The 25,728-nt window shown below is 49.8% G+C and overlaps 2 protein-coding genes across 3 annotated transcripts; both read right to left on the minus strand.

Annotated features, from left to right (window-relative positions):
- Positions 1-5,350: 5,350 nt before the first annotated feature.
- Positions 5,351-8,230, minus strand: DDN (dendrin; the record flags this gene model as incomplete). Its single annotated transcript, XM_082849260.1, has 2 exons — positions 5,351-7,614; positions 8,022-8,230. 2 exons carry the CDS (start codon positions 8,228-8,230, stop codon positions 5,742-5,744), a joined length of 2,082 nt encoding a protein of 693 aa, XP_082705386.1. The 3' UTR covers positions 5,351-5,741.
- Positions 8,231-11,273: 3,043 nt separating this feature from the next.
- Positions 11,274-25,498, minus strand: PRKAG1 (protein kinase AMP-activated non-catalytic subunit gamma 1). 2 transcript variants are annotated; one of them, XM_082849749.1, is made up of 12 exons: positions 25,425-25,498; positions 20,955-21,003; positions 14,038-14,147; positions 13,757-13,838; positions 13,600-13,658; positions 13,414-13,459; positions 13,257-13,311; positions 12,898-13,024; positions 12,623-12,788; positions 12,430-12,467; positions 12,015-12,161; positions 11,274-11,879 (listed from the first exon to the last, which is right to left on the minus strand). In XM_082849749.1, exons 1-12 carry the CDS (start codon positions 25,431-25,433, stop codon positions 11,775-11,777), a joined length of 993 nt encoding a protein of 330 aa, XP_082705875.1. In that variant the 5' UTR covers positions 25,434-25,498; the 3' UTR covers positions 11,274-11,774. The 2 variants fall into 2 exon arrangements, with proteins under 2 accessions (XP_082705875.1, XP_082705876.1); XM_082849750.1 differs by lacking the exons at positions 20,955-21,003; positions 25,425-25,498 and adding an exon at positions 15,676-15,694.
- Positions 25,499-25,728: the final 230 nt, after the last annotated feature.

Below are 25,728 nucleotides of genomic sequence, written 5' to 3' on the forward strand. Positions count from 1 at the left end.
TCATTGGGGTTAAGATCTGTCGACTCTTCTCTTCCATAGCTGCACGCAGACTCTTCATTCTGCCTCAGGACTTGCTGAAAAGAAGTTCTGACCATCCCCGGACAGTTCTTGAATGGGCACTTCACCAGTTGCCTGTGTCAAGGACCTTGGCAGAACTCGGTGCTACAGTTGGAACAGCGCCACCTTGTGGTGCCTCTTGGGAGGGCTCCTGCGAGACCCCAGCAAAGGAAACCGGGTCATCCCTCCCAGCAGGGGGATGGGGGCAGGGGGTGGTCACATCAGGCAGCAGCCACCCCTCCCGCTATATGTTGACCCTGAATTGCTGTGCCAGTGTTCCTGTGGCACAGTTTTATCATTTGTTCCTTCCTTCTGCCAGCATTTGCTGAGAACCTGCTCCAGGCCAAGCTTGTAGGTGATATGGAGCTAAATCAAAGGCGCTACTCTTGAGTAGCTCATGTTCCAGTGGGGAATTCTACAAAAACTCTCTGCCCCTCACCTCTCCGTCAATTCCTCTCACCAAAGCTCAAACGTTTTATCCTTGCTTCCCAGGGACACTTCATGATCCGTCTCCCACACATCATTCCAGGATCCCATCCCTCTGCAGCTCTGCCTTCCCCAGTGCCCTTGCTCCCAGTGAAATCTGTGTGCTTTCCCACCTCTCTACCTTCACCCACACCCTGGAATGAACCTCTTCCCCATCTCCCGCTGCTGAAATCCACCTCAAAGCTTCCTTCCTCTTGGAGCTCTTCTAATTTCCCTTGGCAAAGTGGCCCCGCCTCCTGAAGCACCTCCTTGGCAGGACTTTCATTAACAGCACATACTGGCTGTTCCATGGGTGGTGATCTGTGTATGTCATTCATGTTCCTATTGGCTTCTAGATTTCTGAGGACATGGACTCTGTGTTTTGTTCATCTTGGCATCTCTTGCAACACTGAGCTAGGCCCATCATATGCCCTCATTAAGATAGATGGATGGATGGATAGATGAATGAATAGATAGATGGATAAATGGATGGAAGGATGACAGATGAGGTTGGTGGATGAATGGATAAATGGATGCGTGGGATGTATAGATGGACGCACGCATTCATGGATGCATGGATGAATGAACAAAAGGATGGACGCATGCATGCATAGATAGATGGATGGAGGAAGCAAGTCTTCTCTAAAAAAGATTCACAAAAGGCTATGTAGTACCAGGGGCTTCAAGGGAGGGAGGCTACCCCATGCCAGGACACACAGAGGAGAGAAGAGTGTCCAGGCCGAGACTTCCTTCACTAACAGGTGCACCCTCAGTGACTGGTCTCCCAGAGGCCTGGGTATATTCTGACTCCCCGTAGTTATAGTTTGGGAGCTGTTCCTTCAGTCATGCTCACGTAGACCCTCTGGAATGTCTTCATCAGCATATATTACATTGTACTGCCTGCACGGTGATGACTCTGTAGTTTCCTCTTCTACATCCCGTACCCTGTCTCACACACACCCTAGATTTGTGAGCTCCCTGAAGATAGGTAACATGTCTGAGTCTCTTGTGTGTCCCTAGGGCCTGGCATACAGGTTTAATGGGTGTGTGAACAAATGAATAACTGAGTGAATGCAGACTCTCTTCCCCACAGACACATTTTGCACACTGCCACTACTATTCATGTTCAGGCATCTTTGCTTGTCCTCTCCTCCTCACACACTTCCACACACGCCAGAGTTATGGCCTGGTTCTTTGTGTCATTACCCATTTGTGGCCGATCTAGGGAAGTCCCAGGGCTCTCCTGAAAGTCTGAAGGGGGAGGGGGCTCTTAGCTCCTCTAAGGCCATATTAACTGGGACCCATTCAGAAAAGGGCTTCCCTGAGAAGAACCTGGCTATTGGGAGGGTAGGAGCATCCTGTGCTAACCTGAGGGCTTCTGCCCCTACCTGACCACACCCTCCAGCTTTGCCTTCCCTACTCCTGACCTGTGAGGCTGTCCCAAGGTGGGGGTGGGAGGAGAGAGGTAGTTGTGGCCTCTGTCTTGAGGCTGGCTGGCTGGCAGACACAGCCAGATTTAGAAGTCATTTTCACAGCAGGGAGTCTCCAGCCTTCCACCCACAGGGCCCTGCAGGGCCAGTCTGAGATATGGCTCACCAAGGGCTGGCCCTGAGACCTGCACTAGCTCCTCCTCTTCTCCTCTCTCTGCCTTTCTCCCCAGATCTTTAGCAGCTGGTGCTGATTCCACCCTTAGGCAAAGATAAATGGAGTCTTGGTGGGGGGGTGGGGGCGGCTAGTGCACTGGCATCTTAACCACCCAAATGATCCCAGTACACCATTCACCCGTTCAAGGGGCTGTTTGTCTCCACCCCAGGGATCCCCTCTTCTCTCCGCCTCTGCTGCCTGTTCCTCCTCTTCCCTTACCTCTACTTCTCTCTTCCCATCTCCTAGCCCGATACCCCAACACTAATGACATAGCCCTAGAGAGAAATAACACTTATGTATCACTTACTATGTACCAGGCATTGTTCTAAGTGCTTTACATATTGAATCATTTCATCCTCCCAACAAGCCTATGAAAAAGCACTATTAATAACCTCATTTTATAACTCAGGATACCAAGGCACAGAGAGGTTGAGTAATTGCCCAAGGTCACACAGCTAGTATGAGGTAGGTACAAGATTTAAACCCAGGCTGCCAGGTCCCAGAGTCCGTGTTCTGAACACAACACTACCATAGTTCTCTAACAATGATAGCAGTGTGGGTAAGCTCTTAGAAACTGGCCTCCTGTGTGCTCAGCCTCAAAGAGGCCCAGGCAGCATAGTGGAGCCCACCTCCACAAGGCCAGCCCCTCCACTTTCCCAAGCAGCTAACCTCTCCTGCCAGCCCCAGAGCCCTGGAGCCCCTGGGCTACAGCAAAATCCAGGCAGATGCTCTCACCACTGCCCTGGTCTTCCTCAGTCTTCCTCCTAGCCTGAAGTCCATCCTCTTCTCAGGCCCAGAGGTCGGAGGCACACACCCCTCAGCTGGAGCAGGCTCACCCCAGCCTGGCCTCAGTTTTCACTCCTGCCTTTATCTTCCACAACTCCTCTGAACGTATCCTCAACTCCGGGCAAACCAGACCATTTGATAATTTCCTAAACATACCCTGTTTCCCTATATCCATGCCTCTATTTTTGCTCTCCCCTCTACCTGGAACCCCTTTCCCCGAATTCCATCTCAGATGCCACCTCCTCCATGCAGGCTTTCCTGGTCTCATAAAATCCATACATTCTGCCTTGTTTGATTCCTTAGAGTACTTAACACCCGCTGCTCAATCTATCATTATTTGTGTGTTTTCCTCTTCACCCCATTGTCAGGCAGGTCTTACTCATCTCTTTCCTGGAGCCCAGCTTAGTGCCTGGTTCCCCTCAGGTGCTCAGTAAATGCTCAGTAGTTATAATCGGTAGAAGTTAGAATTGTAGGTGGAAGGGAGACAGAACTCAGGAACCTTTGATCTCTGCCCAAGGTGAACCCCAATTACTTTACTTCCTCCAGTAAGAGCTAACTTGAAACCTGGCAGTGTGGGTTCCAGGCAGCTTCTGGGATGGAAGAACCTTCCCGGGTGACTGACCAAGGTTCTCCATTTAGGTTCAAAGCCCAAAGAGGACACCCCCCCCCCCGCGCCCCATTCCACTGAACCAAGGCCCGGCTTAGGGTCCAGTCCAGCGGCCTCCCTACCCTGCCCCCTCCCCGTCCTGCCCAGCCTCTCCTGGTGCGGGTGGGGAGTGACACTGAGATAATTGGAGACCAAAACTATACGCGGTTTGAGAGCGGGGCTGGGGATCTGAACGCTGAGCCTGAGTTGGAGTTGGCAGGACTCCGTGGGGGTGGGGGGCAGAGGCGGGGCCGAGGGCCGGGCCAGGACTCGGAGACTGAGTCTGAGCGAAGCCCCCGCGCCTGCCGAGTCGGCGGCTAAATTTACCCAGGCTGACTCAGCCCTTGCCCGGAATGGGGGGTGGGGGGAGGGCATCGGGGCAATGGGAAGAGCCAGCGGGGGTGGGGTGGGGGGCAAGGAACAGAGAGTCCGGCCTGGGGGAGACAGGGGTGGGCAGGGAGTTTCCATCCAGTAAAGGAGTCTCCTCCACCGCCCACCAGGCGGGAAGGAGCGCCGGAGACCTGGGGAAGGGACACTATGGGGAATGGGTCGGTGAAAGGAAGAAGATGCCAAGGCTGGACAAAGGGAAGCTTAGATTTATTGAGCGCCTACTGTGTACCAGGCACTGTGCAAGGCGCTTTACATACATTATCGCATTAAGTCCTCACAACAACCCTGCGAGGTAGGTGTTTATAAACCCCCATTTGACGGATGAGGAAACTGAGGCTCAGGGAGGTGAAGTGATTTGGCCAAGTTCACATGGCTAGTAAATAGAGACAGAAGAGGTGCCCGAGATCGAAGAAAAAAAAATACTTCAATGTCTGGGTCCCAAGCCGTTTGGTGTGGATAGTAGTACAAAGAGGGGCCCCGCGCGCTCCAGAGGTCTGCAAGGCCAGAGGCCTGCTCCCGATCTCGCAAGACTGGAGACAGCAAGGCGGGGGACCCGCGCGCAGTAACTAGGGAGCAATTGATTAACTGGCAGTGCCGGGGTTGGAGGGACTCGCGGACTAGCTACCAGGGAAATCCGCGACCTGCGCGCGCCCCGTAGTGGCTACAGCGAGTATCACACCCCACACCTACAGGCTTTTGGGGACCAGCCTCCCTCTTCCTTCCCTGGCTGGTTTCTGGAAGAGGCAGACATGCAAGACATTCTCAGGGTTCTTTCAGATGGGTGATACCACCTGAGTGGGAAATCGTGGTAACTATTCAGAGCATCACTAAGGAACACTGGGGAGGAGGAAAAGGGGAAGGCCTAAAAAAGTCCCAAGCTGCTCAGCTCAGACCACCACAAACCAGGGACAGTGACAAGGCCACCACCCTGCACTGCCTTGGGGATCCTACGCCTAAACCTGAGACTGGAATAGGAGCCCTTGCCCACTTACTCGGCTCTTCTGCAAACACTGCACAGTCTCTTGAATTGAGAGTGAATGCAGGTGTCAAAGAAGCCACCCAGGGACGCTCAGACTCTGCTCACTTATTCCTAACTGTCTTGGCTTGGGCAGGGGAGGAGTAGATAAATGCCTCCCCAAGGACTCCAAAACATCAGGGATGGACGTTAGAACTCCCTTGTTTTACATATTACAGGGCCTGGAGAGGGGAGGCGATTTGCCGAAGGTCACCCAGCAAACCAGTGTCAGAGTTGGGATTGGAAGCCAAAACCTGTGACACCAAAGTGAGTCCTCTTCCTGCTTTGCTGGCGGCTTCTGCCAAGAGCCCCTCCTCTTCTGCCAAGCGCCTCTCCGTCACCTGGTCACCTCAGTCCGAAGCCTCTCCATCACCTTCCCCCTCCTGCCCAGAGGCCCTGCCCTGAAGTTGCCCTATGACTATCCCATCCCTGTCCTCCTGCCTTATCCTGCCTAGGCCTCTCTGCTCAGTTCCATGCCTAGTGCGTCGGCCCCTTCTGAGACCTTACCCGAGTGCCCTGAAGACCCTACCAAACGTTAACGTCTACTGCGCACCCTCACCTCTCCTGAAAAAAAAAAATCATGAATTGACATATGCTCCCTTTCATCTGTGCGCCTTCTATTTTGAGTATGGGAACGGGTATAGGTAAGAGGTACAGGGAAGTCTGTGAGGAAGAAAGGGGACACAAATACAATAAAGGGCCTCTCACTGTCGCTCCCTATTTCCCTGTGGGGTCCCCTTAGTGTCCCTCGCCCCCGAAGAGGACCTCCTCGGTTCGGCTGATGACATCTAGAATCTCTCCGATATTGTCGCTCAGCTCGGCTGCCTTCCCGCCTTCCGGGGGCCCGGTCCGCTCGTTCCGCCAGGAGGCGCCCGAGGCTTCTGTGTCGCTTCCATCAGAAGAGCTGCTATGGACGCTGAGCTCCGCAGCTTCGTCCGAGTCGGAGTCCGGGGCGGTGTGGCGGCGGATGCGGGACACGGCTTCCCGCAGGGCCCCAGCATAGGGCCCCGGGGTCCGCGCCCAGCCCCGGCCTGCGCGCCGCAGGACCGCAGCCACTTCCTCCGAGCCCTCGGCACGGTGCGCGCCTCCCGAAGCCGCTGGGCCTAAGGCTGAGTGCTCTGGGCTACCTGGCTGCGTGGGGGCATCCTGCAGGTTTACTTCGCCGACCGGGAGCCCCAAGATGCGGGAGGCGCGCTCCTCCAGTGAGGAGTCCGCGGACGTCCCGCCCTCAGCTTCGAGCCCACGTCCCCCACCGGGCTGCTGTGAAGGGCGACTGCTCAACAGCAGCTTTCGGCAAGGGGAGGGAAGGACCGCGGCCCCCTCTCCCTCCTCCTTGTTGGGCTTCAGTTGGGTGGGGGCATTCCCCACAAGGCGCGGCACCCCAGCGGGCAAAAGCTGCACATGCTGGGTTCGAGGGGTCGGAACATACTGGGACCGTATCACCACGCAAGTGGCGTCAATGACAAAGACGCCTTCCCCACGAGCCGGGCCACGGGAACTTCGTGGCAGGGTGTGGGGGCGGCGGGTCGCCTTCCAACCCTCCAAGGTCTCGGGTCCGGCCTCCTCTCTATGACCCAGGGACTCCCTCCATCCCGTGCCTCCCGGAGCCCAGGGTCTGGGGAGGGTCTGGCTATGTCGGGGAGGCTGCTTTTTAACGGAGGGCATCCAGCACTTGGGGAGCCAGCTCTGTTCTCTCCCTTCTCTCCCTTCCCCGGAGCCCTTGGGATGGGGCCTGGACCTGGGAGCAGGACGCGGGGGGCTGGGAGTGGCAGGTGCAGACCCCGCAGGAACTGTCTCCGTGCCTGGGTTCCCAGCAGCTTTGGCTTGGGGATGTCCGTCGCTACCACTCTTCAGGCCAGCAGCAGCCAGCCTCAGGCTTCTCTCCGCGGCCACCTTACCGGACTCCAGCCTTGGCCTGGCTGTTCCACAGCCTGGGGATCCCCCCAGGAGACCCCGGCCCTGACGGAGACCCCAGGCCCCTAGGACGTCCCGGTAGATCCGAGGATCTAGCCTCTTCTTTGTGCACCCTCCCTCTGTCCTGGTCGGAGCAGAGGTTGAAGAGGCGGGCGCCTGCGAGGGCTCGGGTCCTCGCTTAGTCCCCAGGGTCCTGTGGGGGCCTTCGTAAGAGGGTGGAGCCACGTAGGGTGGCGGCCGGTCCCAGCGGCGTCGCGGGGCCATTCCGGCAGCACCTCTCAGCAGCAGGTGAGTTTCGTAGCTGGGAGGCCCTGGCCGCCGACCTCCCCAGGGCCCCGCCCACGCCGCCCCTGGATTGCTCTGCGGCTGCGCGGATGGACGGGGCGGTCGCCCCACGGACCCCAGGCGCTCCGGCCGTGAGGGAGCTGGGAGCCCTGCAGGCTGGGCCACCCGAGGGGCGTTCCGAGGCTCCGGGCGGGGCCGACCAGGGGGACTCCTTCGGGCCCCACCAGCCTTGCGCCTTTTTCGCTCAGTCTCCTTGGCCTCCCGCTCCTGCGATGCCGCTTTCCTTTTCTCTTGCTCCCGGGCTCGGGCCTCGGCCGGGGGCCCCGCCCGCCAGTTGGTCGCCTCCTGCAGCACCCTGGAGGCCCAGGGCCGGCGGGGCGGCGGCTCAGGGGATCCCAGGCGCGGCCCACACCTGGGACAATGAGCAGGAACCCAGGTGAGCAGTTTGTGGGGGAAGGGAGCCGAGGTCCGGGGAGCTGGGAGCGTTGCAGCCCACTTGGGGCCGCCTTGTGGAGGGGAGTGTGTGAGTGTGTGCGCGTGTGCACGTGCGTATATGTTAGGGTTGAAGTCGAAGCGGGACTCCTCACCATCTCTCCATACACACTTTAATAGCGTCTGCCCCATCTCACCTGCCCTTTCTCACGCCCACTCCTGTCCCCCCAAACAAACGGGATGAGTCAAGCCCCAGCCCTCGGGATGGGGTGGGGGGAGGCGTGGGAAAGAGAAGGGGGAACAGCAGCCCTGGCTGGTGCCCACGGTAAGGTCCGGACCCCAATCCCTGCCCCACCACTCTCTTCCCCTTACCCCTCCTTCACTCACGTGCGGCTCTGGGGCCCGCGGGCCCAGTGGCTGGCCTGGAAGTCCATGAGCTGTCGAGGAGGGGCGCGGCGACTATAATGACAGGAAATAGTCTTCACTTCGATCACCAGCAGCTTTGATTTCTGCACCCAGAGGCAGCTGCCAGACTCCTCATCCTGGAGCTCCCGGGGGCTATCGGGCCCCTCGGAGAAGAGCTGGCCATCCAGCATCCTGCCCCACCCCACCCCGGCCCCCCACCCTCCCACCCGCCCCGAAAGCCCCCTCCCAGCCCGGGGAGCCGGCGCCCACTGCAGAGCGGCGGGCCCAGCGACTGGGGACTATATATACCCAGGCACACGTGTGTGCCTGTCTGTGTGTGTGCGCGCGCATGTGACACGGCGCGGACGGCTCCGCGCAGCTACCTCCCCCACGTGCACGACCGCCTCCTGGGACCCGGGATTGGGCGCCCCTTCCCACTGCTCTTGTCCCCCAAGCCTGATGGGACCTGCACGAGTGGGCAGGGGATTTCTTATTCTTGCCAAGCTGACAGCGCCTGCACCCCCGCCCCCATTTCTTCAACCTTCCCGCCGTTTTAACCCTTCATTCTCTTGCTTGTCAGGGCGCCTGACCAGCAGCGTTCTGCCCCTGACTTCCTGCCTCGGACTTCGTTTTCTCCGACAGGGAGGTGATGGGAATGGAACTCAAGGTCTCCGCCTGCCACTCTCTGCTGGTTTCCATGGGGTTGGGGTGCAGGAGGGGCTGGCCCAGGCTGGGGGGGTTATTTTTAGCGGCAGTGGCGTTCGGGCGCAGAGAGGAGATGAGTAACCAGCTTCCACGCGGTGGAGGGAGGAGGCGGTGGCTTTCACGCAGCCTTTGTGCGACTCTGGGGGAGAGCTGCCTCCAAGCTCAAAAAGGGTCACCCCCCCCCCCATACACACACCCTTAACTCCTTACCCTCTCAGTGCTGTGCTCAGGGCTGCTGCTGCAGCAGGACAGGAGTCTGTCTTAGCCATCGAAGCTGCCCACACTCTCATTCTAAGATGTTTGTCCTTGGGCACCCGTGGAGCCCTCTCCCTGAGGCAGGCTCTCTCCCCTAGTCCAGAAGCGTGGATTTGGGGGGTCATAATGTTCCCAGCCTGAGCTCTGCTCAGCTTTATGGAGGACAGACTAGGGTGCGCACCCACCTGCACCCTCTCAGAGGGTACAGAGGAGGAATGGCGTGCTCCCTTGGCAAAACTAATCCCCTAGCAACTGAAATGATAAAAGTGGGCCCTATTTCCCAGCGTAGATCTCTCCATCACCACTACCACAATGCCTGGCTGACTCAACCCCCACCTGAAGTGGTGCTCAAGACCATCACCTTTTAGGCTCATTCTGTCCCGGGGAGGGGGTCGTTGCTTACATCTACATGATCCCTCCCCCCAAGCCTATACCAGGTGTCCCCTGATTCACCATGGTAATGTTAGTGGCAGCACAGCCCACGCCAACCCTTCCATGCAGAGACTTAGCAACCATGCCTGGCAACCATGGCAGCAGTTCCAGTGGAGAGGAGGGGTGCGGGGAGGTGGGAGAAGAGTGTGTATGGCAATGGTTCCTGAAGAAGGGATAATTCGCCTCTCCTGAGAGGAACAGGTAAGAATAGAAAGCTTTGAGGCTCCCAAATTTTGTCCCTTGTCTTTCTTTCTGCTCCACCCTCAGACTCTGAGACTGACTGGCTGGGTTTTTAGGGGGCAACGGGAGACGCAGATCCCCATTTGTTTTCCACCAAAGTATATGCAGCCCTTAGGCACAGACCCTTCCTTTTAAGGTGATGAGCCAGGAGGGTTGTTTTAGGACAGAGACTGACTTACTGAGAACCAGAGAAACAAAACCCAGGCCTCCTGCTCCCTAACATGGACCTTTAGAGTGAACCCAAACATCCCCTATCCCATCCAGTCGACCCCACTTTACACCTACCAGGTGCACCGATGTCTCTTTGCTTGAAGGTGCTTCCTTCCACCCAGGTCCCAACAGAGCCCTAAGGCTTTAAAAGTCCTTGCCTCCTCCCTAGACACGATGGAATGTGACATAAGGAGACATCTGTCCTTTCCACCATTCACCCACCCCCACACAAACATACCCTAATTCTAATAACTTGGAAGCCTCCCTCCCTCAAGGCTGGGAATGTGCTATGAGAGCTGTGAAGGGATGAATGCAGAAGCAGGGGCTTCTCCAAAGCCATGATGCAGCACTGAAAGCTGACCTCTGACCAGTGCCCTGATGCTTCTCTGTGTTCCATCAAGAAGCCTGGTTTGGAGGAACAAGTATGGTATGGCTGGGTTCATCCGAGTTCTTAGGCACAGTGTGGGTAGGGATACACACAGGAGTTACTCTGAAGTTCTTTCAAATCTTGGATAGGAAATGGTTATCATACCTGTAAGGCAGTGGTGAGATGGTACCCAGAATTTGGTTCATAGCCAACAATCTAGCAGTCCTTACAGTGCTCGGTGCTGACTACTGTTTTGGTCCACATGGTTTCAGCACAGGGAAAGGGTCTGATGGGGTGACCATAATCCTGCTGCTCCCCACCCCCCACTCTCCAGCTCATATCTACCTTGGAAGAAAGGGATTTGTGAGTTCAAAGACAGTGCCAGCTCAGCAAAATCCAAAGAGTCCCACCTTCTCTATGAAAAGTTGAGAGTGGCAGGTCTCTCTGCCTACCTAAAGGAGATCCTCAGTCTGTGACGGGATTTTCCTTGGGTGCCAGCTATGGTCCAGGCAGAGGAGAAAGTGAGGTGGTAAGGAGACTGCAGGGAATAGTTATGAAGAGTGAATTAGAAAGGCAGTAAATCTAGTGTAGTGGTGAAGTGCATGAGCTCTAAAGCAAGACTATTTTGGCTCAAATCCTAGCTCTACTTTTTATTAATGGTGTGGCCCTAGGCTAGTTACTTAGCCTCTCTGTGCCTCGGTTAAAAGAAAAAAAAAATCTGTAAAACTGAAATAGTATCTACTATTGTTCTGAGGATTAGTTGAAGTAATATATGTAAAGCACTGAGAATGGTGCCTGGCACACAGCTTTATATATATGTGTGTGTGCTATTATTGTTGTTATTAATGATGAGCTGGAGAAGCCATATGAAGTAGGAAGGCTGGAGTAGTAGTGTCTATCAACTACAAAAATCAAACACTGAAATACCATGAAGAGGCTCCTGTCATTTTAATTAGGTTTGCCACAAAAAGCAATAACCTCAGCTAACCGCTCTGCCCTCCCCCTCCACCTGAGTCTCATCTCCCTTCATATGCATACAGCACAGGAACCCAAAGGCCCTCCTCTCCATGATCCTCCCCACTCCCATTATGGGAAGAAATGCCATTAAATGGACTCAGCCTCCTCCATACAGCATGAAACAGGATGAATAAAAATATCTTTATGAAGAGTTTTGTTGTGTCCATTATCTTAGGGTGGAGTCAGGGACAGAGATAGAGGCAAAGGCTGGGTGAGGTCTGGGGATCTCTCAGAGATCAGAATTTGCCTGAGAAGCACAGAAAGGGGGCTATGTCTAAGTGGGCAGGGACCAGGCTGAAAGATTTCCTCAAGGGTGAGGATAAGGACAGCTAAAAATCCATTCTCCTTCCTCCCCCACACCTTCCCTCACTCCCATGTAGAAGGGTAGGGAGCTCCCGGGCAGGGAACAGAGTCCCAATTCTCTAAAGTTCTCGTCTCTGGTTCCCAGAGCTTTGGGCAGGCAGTGAGTGGGGCATAACCCCTGGTGCTGCATGACCCCTTCCCCCGGCTCAGGGCTTCTCTCCGCCTGTGAGCACCAGGGCCTGCAAGATGTCAGACAGTGATACAATTCCCTTGACCACATCATTCTCATCCACCACTACAAGTCGGTGAACCTGCACAGAGCAATAAGGAAGGGAGAAAGGGATGTTTAGTGCCAGCCTCAGTTAAGGTGAGCCCTTCAGCCCCTACCCTCCATGCCAAACCGAAGCTGCTACCCCCAGCACCTTTTGGGTTGCTGGCTCCCCTACCTCTGCTTCTACCAGCCTGTTGATGATGGTTTCCAGAGTCTCATGCAGGTAGCACTTGAGGACACCCTCAAAGTGATGCGATCGATGTTGCAGGGCTTTGGTCACTGACACATCTAGGTTGTTGTAGGTCTTTTCTGCTGCCAGATTCTGGGGAGAGAGAGAAACATTCATGCAGGGAAGCAAGGGAGCCGGCCCGCAAACTCCGAGCCCACCCAACCTCACCAGAGTGATTTAGGGTAGCTGTCAGCCATGCCCACAAGCCATACCCCGCTCATTCAATTCCTTTTCAAACAGGATTTGAAAGCTTGGAAGCTTCTAAAACCCTCAGGTCCCAGAAGAGACTCTCTTCTTCTCCCTCTCCACATCCAACACCCCACCCCTTTCCCTGCCTCCCAGCACCTCCACAATCACTCACGATAACATCAAACTTGGAGTAGATGTCCACCACACGCCCTAGGGGGACAGAGGCAGCTCAGCAAGGAGGATCTGGCATCCACGGCTTCCCCTGCCTATAGAATCACCCTCCGGGCTGAGCTGAGGGGACAGATTTTCCCACAGCCTCCCTGGCTTCCCTGGAGCCCTCCCTCTCCTTTTGCCCAATCTCTCACCTTTCTCATCCACCACTGGCAGGGCTGAGACTCGGTGCTGTACAAAGATGCCCAGAGCCACGTAGACGGGGGTAGTAGTGCGGACCATAGCAATGTTAGCATAGGTGCCAATCTGTAGCTCTTCCAGAGACTTAGACATGAACTCTGGCTTGGGGAACTCAGTGATCTGAGGAAACAACCATCATCTTGATTTTTTTTCAAGGCCCCTCAAACCACCTTTGGATACCCCTCCGACAAGTATGTAAGAAGTAAAAACTGGGCCGAGGAGCACTTACAAACAACTTGAGGAATTTGAGGATGCGCTTGTGGGTAAGGATGTACAAGGTGTTGCCTGATTCCGGGTCAATAACTGGCAGCCTGTGGATCTTGTTTCGAATTAATGAAGAGACAGCATCAAACAAGCTGTGGGAAGGTAGGGGATAATGATAAGTTCCACAGTGCTGGGCCTGAGGGTGGTTAAATAGCTCCTTAGAGTTTGTTTATAAACAGGTGGTTGGGGGAGAGGAGCAGTGTTCAGACTAGACCTAAATAAATGTGTGTGTGTGTGTGTGTGTGTGTGTGTGTGTGTGTGTGTGTGAGTGAGTGAGTGAGTGAGGCTCTTGCCCCTCTGGACAAATGGTTAGCTGGAACTCACCTGGCATTAGGAGAAATGCAGACAAGTGGTTTAAAGGAGTCCTGTAGGTACACCTCTGAAGGGAAAAGGGAGGTTCACAAAATACCACCATGAAAAACTGTTTCCCAGGAAACTTTCCATCCCTTTATCCTTTTACAACCCCCAGTTCTCTACATACCTCTCCAAGTTTCTATCTTGTGTTCTTCTAGCTCATAGATCTGAACCTGAAAGCAGAAGCAACAGAACTTGAGACTTGATCTCCCTGCTTCACTAACCCCTTGTAGTTTGTTTGGAAGAAAGGAAATGAGAATGAGGGACTCTGGGCAGGGAAAGTGGTTTTGGTCATTGAGCTAAGGCTCCTTACCAGGGCTGATTTATAGTAGCGGTGCAGAATATTGATGAAATCAGTGATGGTCAGCATGCCTAGAGGCCAAGATAAGAGCCCTCAGCACTGCTCAAAGCTTCTCTCCCTGCCCAGCACAAGATGCCAGTAAAACTGTGTTCCAACAACTTCTGCTTACCCACAAAACTTTGCTTCTTACTATCCCACAAAGGGGCAGCTCGGACACCATTAGTCACCAAAGCAAAGAAAGCTTTCTTCACCTGTAGTGAAAGAGCAACAGTCACAAAGGAAAATTCCCAGGGGGCAGGATTTTAACAGAATAGGAATTGGGTATGCTGGGGAAAACATGAGCCTAACCCCATAGAAGGACAAGGGTATTAGCCTTGGGATGCGGTAGGATGAGAGGTATTGAACCAGAGGCTCCAAGGAAGGGGGAAGGGAAAAGAGGATTTCACCTACCTGAAGGGAAGTATCAAATACAACCAATTTTGAGCTTGTGGGAATCAGGTCATAGCAGCGATGAGACTTCATGAAGGAAGTATACACGCTATTGTTGGATTCTGGAGTCTCTGCATAGGGTGGGAAAGTTAGTAGCTTCCTTCCATGCAACAACTCACAATCAAAAGAGGCAGAAAATAAAAGTATTGTAGTTGCTCAAATATTTACAGCATGATTTTATAAGGCCCCCTATTCTGTTTTGTTCCTATTGTTCCCACAAAACCTGGATAAACCCCTTCGAAACCATTTCATCCAACCCCACCCCCAGGTAGAACTATATAATCTATTGGCTCCTTAGCCAAAAGATGGCTGACTAAAACAGAAAGTCTGTAATACTTTCACTAACCTATTCTAGTCTAAAAGCTTTTTTTCTCATCCTTAACTCATTTTCCTTTTCATATATTTAGCACATTTTCACTTGTTCTCTTTTCTCAATTAAGATGTAATTAAGCTTCTTAAAATCCAAGTAAACTTCTTAAAATTCTTCTAAGACCCACAGATGAGAAAGTCATGGTCCAAGTTGGGCCACTTCAGAACAACACTAAGTTAAAGCCCAGTGCTCAATCAGCCTGGCCCAAAACAACCTGAGAGTCCATCTTGGGATGACCGTGTGAATCAGAAATCATCCCACCTACTCTAGACAAATGAGAGACCCTGGCTGGGTTTACCTTTCCATTCCCCTGATTTTAACTGCTTGCTCTCAACTGGAGAAGCAAGCCTCAAAATAATAGCCCAAATGTGCTACATAGTATGCTATGTGTACTTAAAAATATTACACCATCTAATCTGCAAGGCAAATAAATATTGCCCTCATTTTTCAGCTGAGAAAACAGGTGGAAAGCAGCAAAAAAAAAAAAAACTGCTCAAGGTCATACCATTAGTAAAAAGAAAGACTCAAACACGGATCTACCTGATTCCAAAGTTCACGCTCTTAAATCCTATGCCAGTTGTTTGTTTTTAATTTTTTACCAAAGTTATACAGGTACACAGTTTAAAGAGTCAAATACTTCTACAAATTTTGTTAAGAAAAACTGCAGTCCCTAGCACCCACCTCCCTGTACGACCCCTCCCCAGAGATGAGACCTCTTTTAGCTGAGTGTTTTGGTACTTATTTCTATGTCTATAAATAACATGCTTATATTGCTACCTTTTCTGTTCACTTTTAGGCATTAACTATTATCATGCAAGGAAGATGAGAGGCATTATCTATTATCATGCAAGGAAGATGAGAATTTTCAATTCTCTTTACTACCAGGACCCCATTATAAACATGCACCTCCCATCACTCCGTTCTCCCAGAAGTTAAACTGTACGGTTGGTTACATCAGTATTTAAATAATTTTGACTAAATATTCATTATTCAGAGCTAAGTCAAGTAGTAAAGTCTGATTTTTTTTTTCTTTCACAACTTTTTGTTTTCCTTGGAGTTAATAACTGTCTTGTCTTTTTGTTTGCTTAGTTCTCTATGCATAATACTTATAACTAATTCAATCCCCAAACTCTTTACCAATTGTTTAAATCTCCTTTCAAGAAGTTCAGAAGCATGAGATAGTCTAACAATTTAAACTACCCAAAGAAGTCTCTCTGGAGCCTTCTGACCTGCTCAGATCTGGGCTGGTGTGCCTGGTGTGCACTGCTGTCATCCTTAGATCTTCCTTCATCACCATCCAGGGGAGCCAGCCCTTTCACGTCTCTCCTGTACTGGCACTCCTGTGTCCTGTATCCCATGTTTTCATCTTTTTTGATTACTCCCTTGTTTTGGTGGAGCACATCTTCCAGTAGCTTCCTGAGAAAGGGTGCATGGGAAGTAAATTTTTTGAGACCTTGTAGCCTGCAGATATCTTTATTTTACCCTCATCTTTGAATTATAATTTGGCTGGATATAGAATTCTAGGTTGGAATTTATTTTCCTGCAGAATATTGAAGGCACTGCTTCATTGCCTTCCAGCTTCTGGTGCTGTTGAGAGTCCGGAGTCCCAGGCAATTCTGATTCTTTGTGTGTGACTTGTTTTTTTCTCTTTGGAAACTCAGGATCTTCTCTTTGTTCCCAGTGTTCTGAAATCTCATGATGATTGTGCTTTGGGTGGGACAGTTTCACCCATTGTGCTGAATATTCAATGAGTCCTTTCAACATGAAAACTAATGTTCTTCAGTTCCAGGAAATGTTCTTGAATTACTTCCTTGATTGTTTCCTTCCCTCTGTGTTGTCATTTTTCTCTTTCTGTAACTCCTATTATTTAGATATTGGACTTCCAAAAACTGATCCTTTAAGGTTTGTTTTTGTTGTTATTGTTATTGTTTTTAAAATACAGTAGTCCCCCCCTTATCCAAGGTTTCACTTTCCACAGTCTCAGTTACCCGTGGTCAACCCTAGTCTGAATATTAAATGGGAAATTCCAGAAATAAACAATTCATAAGTTTTAAATTGCACGGCATTCTGAGCAACATGATGAAATCTCTTGCCATTAAGCTCAGTTCCAGCCCTGGGCGTCAATCGTCCCTTTGTCCAGCATATCCTGCCCGTTAGTCACTTAGTAGCCATCTCAGTTATCAGATTGTCGCTGTATCACAGTGTTTGTGTGCAAGTAACCTTTATTTTACTTAATAATGGCCACAGAGCACAAGAATAGTGATGCTGGCAATTCGGATATGTAAAACTGAAGCCCCAAAGTGCTTCCCATAAGTGAAAAGGTGAAAGTTCTTGACTTAATAAGGGAAAGAAAAAAAATTATATGCTGAGATCTATGATAAAAATGAACCTTCTGGACTTCCCTGGTGGCGCAGTGGTTAAGAATCCGCCTGCCAAGGCAGGGACATGGGTTCAATCCCTGGTCTGGGAAGATCCCGCATGCCACAGAGCAACTAAGTCGGTGTGCCACAACTACTGAGCCTGCGCTCTACAGCCTGTGAGCCACAACTACCAAGCCCATGTACCACAACTACTGAAGCCCGCACGCCTAGAGCCTGTGCTCAGCACCAAGACAAGCCACCGCAATGAGAAGCCCGCATACTGCAACGAAGAGTAGCCCCCGCTCGCCGCAACTAGAGAAAGCCTGCGTGCAGCAACGAAGACCCAACGCAGCCAAAAATAAATAAATAAAGATAAAATGTTAAAAAAAAAAAGAATCAGCATAAACACAATTCACTGATAAAAAAAAAAAAGGATGAATCTTCTATCTGTGAAACTGTGAAGAATGAAAAAGGAATTCATGCTAGTTTTGCTGTCACACCTCCAACTGCAAAAGTTGTGGGGTCAGTGTGTGATAAGGGCTTAGTCAAGATGGAAAAGGCATTAAATTTGTACAATAAGATATTTAGAGGCAGACAGACCGACCAACCCCATTCACATAACTCTTAATATATGTTATAACTGTTCTATTTTATTATTAGTTACTGTTGTTAATCTCTTACTGTGCCTAATTTGTAAATTAAACTTTCATAGGTATGTATGTATGTGTAGGACAAAAACATAATATATACAGGGTTTCATAGTATCTGCTGTTTCAGGTATCCACTGGGAGTCCTGGAATGTATACCCCGAGGATAAGGAGGTACTAACTACTGTATCTTTTCTCTCCTACTTTCCTCTTCTTTGATTTTTTCTTTTCCTTTATAGTTTATTACAAGATATTGAATACAGTTCCTTGTGCTATACAGTAGAACTCTGTTGTTTATTTTATATATAGTAGTTTATATCTGTTAATCCCATACTCCTAATTTATCCCCCTCCTTTCTCCTTTGGTAACCATAAGTTTGTTTTCTATGTCTGTGAGTCCACTTCTTTGATTTCTAATTCTGCTTTATGAGAGATTTCTTCAACTTGATTTTCCACACCTCCTACTTAGTTTAAAATTTTTGCTATTGTATTTTTAATTTCCAAGAGCTCCTTTTTTGTTTTCTGAAAACTGCTTTTCTTAAAAAAATTACTTCCTATACTTGTTTCATGGTGGAAATATTCTTCATCTGAGTATGCATTAATGTTAATTTTTTAAATTTATTTTTAATAAATTTATTTATTTACTTTTGGCTGCACTGGGTCTTTGTTGCTGCATGCGGGCTTTCTCTAGTCGTGGTGAGCAAGGGCTACTCTTCATTACGGTGCGCAGGCTTCTCATTGTAGTGGCTTCTCTTGTTGCGAAGCATGGACTCTAGACATGCGGACTTCAGTAGTTGTGGCACGCCGGCTCAGTAGTTGTGGCTCACAGGCTCTAGAGCGCAGGCTCAATAGTTGTGGCGCACGGGCTTATCTGCTCTGCAGCATGTGCGATCTTCCCGGACCAGGGATCGAACCCGTGTCCCCTGCACTGGCAGGCAGATTCTTAATCACTGTGCCACCAGGGAAGTCCACTAACATTAATTTTTAAAGTTCTCTTCTCTATGCATTGACTTTTCCCTTCTGTTGCTTTTTTTCCTGTTTGTTTTCTTCCATTTGTGGGGGGCAGTTTGGATCACTTTTTTCAAGTTACAGGGTTTCTTTAGATGTCTGGTAATCCTTGGTTTAAAGGAGGATTCAAACCATATTTTAAGAGTGGAGTCTTTTTTTTTTTTTTTTTTTGCGATACGCGGGCCTCTCTACGCAGGCCTCTCACTGTTGTGGCCTCTCCCGTTGCGGAGCACAGGCTCCAGATGCGCAGGTTCAGCGGCCATGGCTCATGAGCCCAGCCACTCCGCGGCATGTGGGATCTTCCCGGACCGGGGCAGGCACCCGGGTCCCCTGCATCAGCAGGCGGACTCTCAACCACTGCGCCACCAGGGAAGCCCAAGAGTGGAGTCTTTAGAGCTGATTAGAAGCTCTATGTCTGTAAATGAACCTTGTTGACGGTGAACCATTTAGATGGGGAACACTCAATACTTACATTTATAGGGCTTTCCCCTCAATGGGATTCTGAAGAGAAGGATTAGTCATGCAATTTTGTGCTTGGAGGATGAAGTCTTTTCTATTAGCACTCTGAAAACCGAATGGGGGAAAAGGGCTGGGGTCTCAGCATCCAGTATGGTTCACTTCATGCTCCTGTTTTCAGCGCAGTACCTCTGCCTTCAACTGGGCCGGCGCCCCTTTCCATACCTCCAGTCTTTGCCAAAGTTGGGATGAGAGTTTCCCAGCTGCACTCAGTGGGGGAGGGAGTCTTGGGATCTGACTGCTTCTTAGACCTTCAATGCTTTTGGGCTTTCCTCACTGCTAGTTTATAATTCAGTTTTCTCAGGTCTGCTAAGTCACTTACCACACTTCTGTCTGCTTTCCAGCTTCCAAAAATTCATTGCTATTATCTCCTCTCTTGTTCTCCCTATTCTGATGGTTTTGTATCTTTTAAAAAAAATTCCTTCATGGTTTTAGTGGCTTTTTGTGAAGGAGCGAAAGTAGATGCATGTATTCAATCCACCATCTTTAACTGGAAGGCCACCATTGTTCCTCAAATTTGAAAACTCACAGACTCCCAAGAAGACTCCCATGTCTTTTGACACCAGTTTAAGACATGCTACACTGACAGTTAAATACCACCATTCCAGGCTACAGGCCTACAAACATATTTGACTTGGTTTTCTCAGGATTTTTAAAATAATTTAAATCAGTTGCCCAATTTAAAAAAATCTGGAGATTTACATAAAAATCCAAACTCTCAGTTTCTTTTCATAATCAGAAGATCTTACAAAAGTAGGTTGTGAATTCCCAAATAGTAGCAATTGACCAGACCTGGATAGTTGCTGCCTCCTTTTAGATGCAACGAGATCTACAGGTTATTGTAGTCATACGCAGCTCACGTCACTGCTTGATCCATGGAGACAATTTGAGTGTCTTACCCCTGCCTCAGTTGGTGCTAATGTGAATGCACTCAGAAACACAAAATGAGCACTGATATCATGGGGCAGTACCCAATTATGAAGAATCATCTAGGTAATTCAAAATATGACTATATTAACTTTTCTGGATACCAACAACATGAAAACAGAACATTTAAAAAATTCTTGTGGAGAACTCACTTGTGGAGAACTCTCTTGTGGAGAACTCACTTTAATAATATGTCCTAGGATCTCATCCCATATTTCAATCCTCTGAGAAAGTGTGTACTCCTAATGCCATAAACATGTCCTAGGAAGACTAGGAGTGTTCCTGGGCAAAATTCTTTACCAGAGATGCCTATAAATTTTGCTTCTTTCTAGATGACCTAGGGTTGGACCATTCCATTCTAACCAAGTATTTGGGCAGGTGCTGGAATTGCCTTCTCCTGTGCCCTGAATTTTAGGGTTTAGTGCCTCTATTTCTAGATTAGTTCTAAGGGTTTCAAGTCCCTTCTATAATTTCTTGTGTATACTCAGTGGTTTTAGTGAGATCGCTGTATGATGAAATCCTAGTGGCTTTGTTTCTGGGCTACTCAGAACATACCAGGGACTTTTTTTTTTTTTTGCAGTATCAACTCATTTATTCATTCACTATTCTTTCTTTCTTTCTTTCTTTTTTGGCCGCACGGCATGTGGGACCTTAGTCCCCCAACCAGGGATGGAACCTGTACCCCCTGCATTGGAAGCACAGAGTCTTAATCACTGGAGCACCAGGGAAGTCCCTACCAGGGACTTCTAAACCATGGTTAGCCAGCCCAGAGTTGCCTATGGAAGTTTTCCCTGTACCTCAAAAGTTTCTCTCAGGTGGTATGCCAACTGAGGATATTAATCATCCTCACCCTGCCCAAGATTTATTCCTAGGTGATCTTGCCAAATCATTGTTCCTGATTTATGTGGTTTGGCACATTATCTGGCCCAGCTTTGATCTTCCCAGGGAAGACTCCGGGAGAAATTCAAAAGCACTGCTGAAGACAAATTAGGATTGGGCTACTGGTATGAAAGTGGTTCTCATACCAGTTTCCTTTCTTCAGTAAGCTTACCTTGAGGATGCTCATTTTCCAGAGCTGAGTAGTTATCTGAAGAAGTGACCTGGAGAGACAGAGGAACAAAGATTCAGCCTATCTTAGGCTCCATCCATTTGAGCCTAGCAACATTAGGGAAAGGGTTGGTTAACTAATGACTTCCTTGTCCTTCAGAAATATTATCTCATTTAATCTTTATAATAACCCTGAGGTGAATACCATTATTAGCCTTATTTTCACAGATTAGGAAACTTAGGTTCAAGAAATATTAAGCAACCTGCCCAAGGTCGCATGGCTGGCAAAGGGTGGAATGGGGATTTGAATACAGATCTGTGCTGTTCCAAAGCTCATGCCCTTATATACTACCTTGCCTAATGAAACATTAGGTCTTAAAAGCTGAGACTAGAAAATATGAGCTTAAGGTTGGCCCCACAACACTCTCACAGACCTATTTTATAAAAATATGGAAGCCAGAGAGACAATACTGCTTTCCCCCAAACAGTCACTAAGCGTAGTTGTGGGCACCTGAGTCACTGACGTACCCCTTACCATGAGAGGGGGCCACATCTGGGGAGGATCCCAGCAGCTGACTACCAGAGAGAGTCAAAGTTGGAATGACTGAGGGGTAGATAAGGATAAATGTTCTGAAACTAGGGAACTGAGTCCTCTCAGCACCCTTGTGAGTCAAAGGCTGCTACAGCCCAGAGGGTGCTGGTTTTCCAAGTTTCCTTGTTCATGACAGTCTGAGATTAGAAAGTGCTTTGAATATAGAGAAACCTTCAGAACCATCTCTGTGCTCCCTCAAGTGGGAACATTTGGAAATTTCATTGTTATCTAGGAACCGAGGAGAGATCATGATAATTTTTGTTGGCTGGAATCAACAGTTTTGCCTCTATTTTGCTCTGTCTGGGTAATATTCCCAAACTAACTTAAAGTCATACTTTACCTCCACAGCTGCTGTAGTGACATGAAGTTAAAGGCCTTGGCTTGAAGCTGGGAGGTTGGCTGGTAAACAGGGTCGAGTTGGCAGGACAGCCCTAAACTTCCCTCTTCTAATGGGCCAGGGTGTGGGCAGGGGATAATCTCCCTCTCTTCTGTCTGGGCAGCATAAGGCTATCAGCATGGCCCGGCATTTTGGCAAAACTATTGGAACAACAGCCTCATCACTTCTAAGTGGGAAAGAGGTCTGTTTAGCAGTAAAGCAGTCTTACAAAGATCTATACAGAGACACAGAAACAGCTACTTCTGTAGAAATTATTGTACCCAGCGTATGATACCTATTTACTGCACTGTGCTACAGTTATTTTGTTCGTTATCTATCCAAACAGACTGTAAATTCCTGGAAGCCTGGAACTATCATATAGTTCTTTGTATCACTCCCTCATACCACGTAGCATGGGGGTTTGCATATAACTCTCAACTGTTTTGTTTTTTAACTCTCAAATTGATAATGATACACACTGATATGAACAGAGAGACCTAAGATTAAGTTACAGAGAGAGAAAAGAGACATACAGCTAAACAGAGACACAGATACCTACATAAGAGAGTCAGACACAATTGAATATGACTTTATCTTTCTGCCTGTTTCTCCACACAGGAGTGGGATAATTATGTCCACTCTCTCTACATTTAATAACATAGGGGACTTGTGCAAAATACTATTTTCAGAGACACACCCTAGATCTGACACACAGACTCACAATTTCTTCCAAACTCCTGATCCACATTCTCAGTTGTTTGCTGGACCACCACAGATGTCACAGAGACTCCTCAAATGCTTCAATACAAAACAGAACAGCATCTGTCCCTCCAATCCTATTATTCTTATTGTGGGTCCCACCTTTGTTTTTGCACTGCTGTCTTCCCTGATGCCTGGAACTGTGGTCTTGATCCTTCCAAGAACAAGCTATGCCAACATGTCTGCTTAGAATGACAGAGCAGGGCATGACCTAAACTCGTCCTTAACATCTATCAGCTAAGCTGCTATGTTAGAAATGCCTCAAAGCCATCTCTCTCCTTTCCACCTTCACAGCTTTAACTTAGCCTTTTACATCCCACTTCTATAGCATTCTCTAAGCTGGTCTCCCTGCCAGTTTAGAGAAGAGGAAGTCTATTTCCTCTTCAATTTGTCTTTCATGCTGTCACCAAGTTCTCTCACCAAGCATCTCAGGTTTGGAAGGGACTTTCAACTCCAGCAACCAAGAACTCACTACTTTCTGAAGCAGCTTCATCCATTTACAGAAAGCCGTTAGGAATATTCCTAAAGTAGACTCACTACCTTGCTCATGAATCTTCCATGGGTCCTCTTATTACAAAACAAAGTTCAAACTTAATGTGGCATGCAATATCTTCAACCTGACCCCAGCCTACTTTTCCATTTTCCAGTCATTTCTCCAACTGTGACCAAAATCCAAAGCTCCGGCAACATCAAGCCACTGGCTCACCCCAATTAATCTCTACATGCCCCAGTTTCTATGCCCTTGCTCACACTGTTCTCTCAACCTGCAATGCCCTCTCGTGGGCTGACAGCAATTTCTCCCTCCTCTATGCTGCCACGGTCCTTTTTATGCATCTTGATGCTAGCATTTATTACAGTCTACCTTAAATAACAGCTGTCACTGACTTGCCCTCACCCCCACTCCAGTTAGGCTAAGCATTTTCAAAGCAGGAGTTTTCCTTTTTCTTTATTTTATTCAATTAATTAATTAATTTATTGGCCAAGACACGTGGCCTGCGGTATCTTAGTCCCCCCACCAGGGATCAAACCCAGACCTGGCAGTGAAAAGGCTGAGTCCTAACCACTGGACCGCCAGGGAACTCCCTTTTTTTTTTCTTTTCAAAACTATTTCTAGGGCTTCCCTGGTGGCACAGTGGGTGAGAGTCCGCCTGCCGATGCAGGGGACACGGGTTCGTGCTCCGGTCCGGGAAGATCCCACATGCCGCGGAGCGGCTGGGCCCGTGAGCCATGGCCGCTGAGCCTGCGCGTCCGGAGCCTGTGCTCCGCAACGGGAGAGCCCACAACAGTGAGAGGCCCGCGTACCGCAAAAAAAAAAAAAAAAAAAAAAAGTTTAAAATCTCATTCTTGAAAGTTTATAAACTGTTTAAAAATGCTGTGTCGGGCTTCCCTGGTGGCGCAGTGGTTGAGAGTCCGCCTGCCGATGCAGGGGACACGGGTTCGTGCCCCAGTCTGAGAGGATCCCACATGCCGCGGAGCGTCTAGGCCCATGAGCCATGGACGCTGAGCCTGCGCGTCCGGAGCCTGTGCTCTGCAACAGGAGAGGCCACAACAGTGAGAGGGCCGCATACTGCAAAAAAAAAAACTATTTCTATTCCAAAAACCTAATCCAGCACATAAAGTATGAGGGCTAAATTAGAAAACCTATATTAAAATGCTTTGTAAACCATAATATATTTATAAGTAAGTAAAAAATAATGTTATTTTGAATTTAATGGAATCAGAACTTTCATTCTTGTTCAAAATTCTCTTAATCTGTAAGAACTTACTCCCTTGCCTGGGTGACCAGCTGCAAATCATTTTACCACTTTGGTCTGGTTTCTTCTTTATAACCTTAGGGACATGACCTCTCCGCAGGCAGACAAAGGGTACAGTAAGGGAATGACCCTGGGCGTGTAACTGATCCAAAGAAAGGTGAACCTGCAGCCCTCACACAACTACAGTAGCAGATGATAAAAACCAAGGTAGTTAGAGTTACTCTGCCTGACAAAGGATACATGGAGGGAAGTGAATGGGCAGGGTTCCAGAGTACTAGACAAAGGCTCCTGAGAGTGAGGATGGGTCCAAACAGGTAGTAGGCAACCTGCAGCAACTCTGGGAGGATGACAGGGACCTGCCACAATCCGTCAGTGCGTGCCTGCCAAGAAGGAGCTACGCCAACACACCTGCTTAGAATCGCAGAGCAGGGCGTGACCTAAACTAGATCAGGGACACAGTGGCCTCTAACACTGAAAGGTTCCCTCCTTCGGGGAAACCCCACTTTTCAGTCTCATTAAGGGTATGTTACCTCGCTGGACACCTCAATGCAGTATAAGTCTTTCAGACGTCCCTCCTGCCAAGGACTGCATGAATCACACTCACACAACTGGGGACCAGGTGCTACCTGCAAGCGGGGGTCCCTCGGAACCCCCTGCTTCACCCAGGAAAGCTGGCTCACATCCCTTCTCTCTCAGGCAAACCTCTGAAGGGCCCGAGGCGCTAAAAGGAAAGGAGGCCCGATATCGCCAAGGCGTGCGTAGGAGTCACTGCCCGCTCGGGCTAAAAGTACCACGGACCGAAGGCAGGCACGGGCGCGGCCCAGTCCTAGGAGATGCACTCAGCGAAGGAGCGGAGGAGCAGGGTCACGGGATAGGACTGACACCCTGCTTCCCGGTTACTGGGCACCAGAGCCGGCCCCGGCCTCCCCGTCCCCTGACGGGGGGGGTCTCAAGCTCCACGGCGCCCTCCCGCAGCCCTCCCGCGCTCCTCACCGCTTCCATCGCGACAGACGCCGGCTGGGTTCGTTCGCTTTAGGAAGCTTGCCCGGGGAGGGAGGCGGGGAAGGTCCCGCCCCACGTCCGGTACCGCGACGCCACTTCCGCCTACGTCAGGACTGACGCAAGCCAAGGGCGGAAGGCCAGGAGCTGACCCTTCCGGCGTGGCCTGGCCTCCGAAACCGCCCTCCCCCCCAGTCCTCCCGCACCTCACGGATCCCACCGACGGCGAGGGTGACGGGACGGAGCCGCTTGTATTTAAAATGTTCTTTTTTTATTTGTCGTTTAAAAACAAACTTGG

This window comes from Leucopleurus acutus (genome assembly GCF_964270905.1).
Source record: "Leucopleurus acutus genome assembly, chromosome: 11".
Lineage (NCBI taxonomy): Eukaryota > Metazoa > Chordata > Mammalia > Artiodactyla > Delphinidae > Leucopleurus > Leucopleurus acutus.

Coding starts and splice junctions, on each gene's coding strand:
- PRKAG1 (XM_082849749.1), bottom strand. Junction 13,312..13,413: donor CAAGATAGAAACTTGGAGAG/GTATGTAGAGAA, acceptor TTTTCCCTTCAG/AGGTGTACCTACAGGACTCC. Junction 12,789..12,897: donor TCAAATTCCTCAAGTTGTTT/GTAAGTGCTCCT, acceptor TTGTTTCCTCAG/ATCACTGAGTTCCCCAAGCC.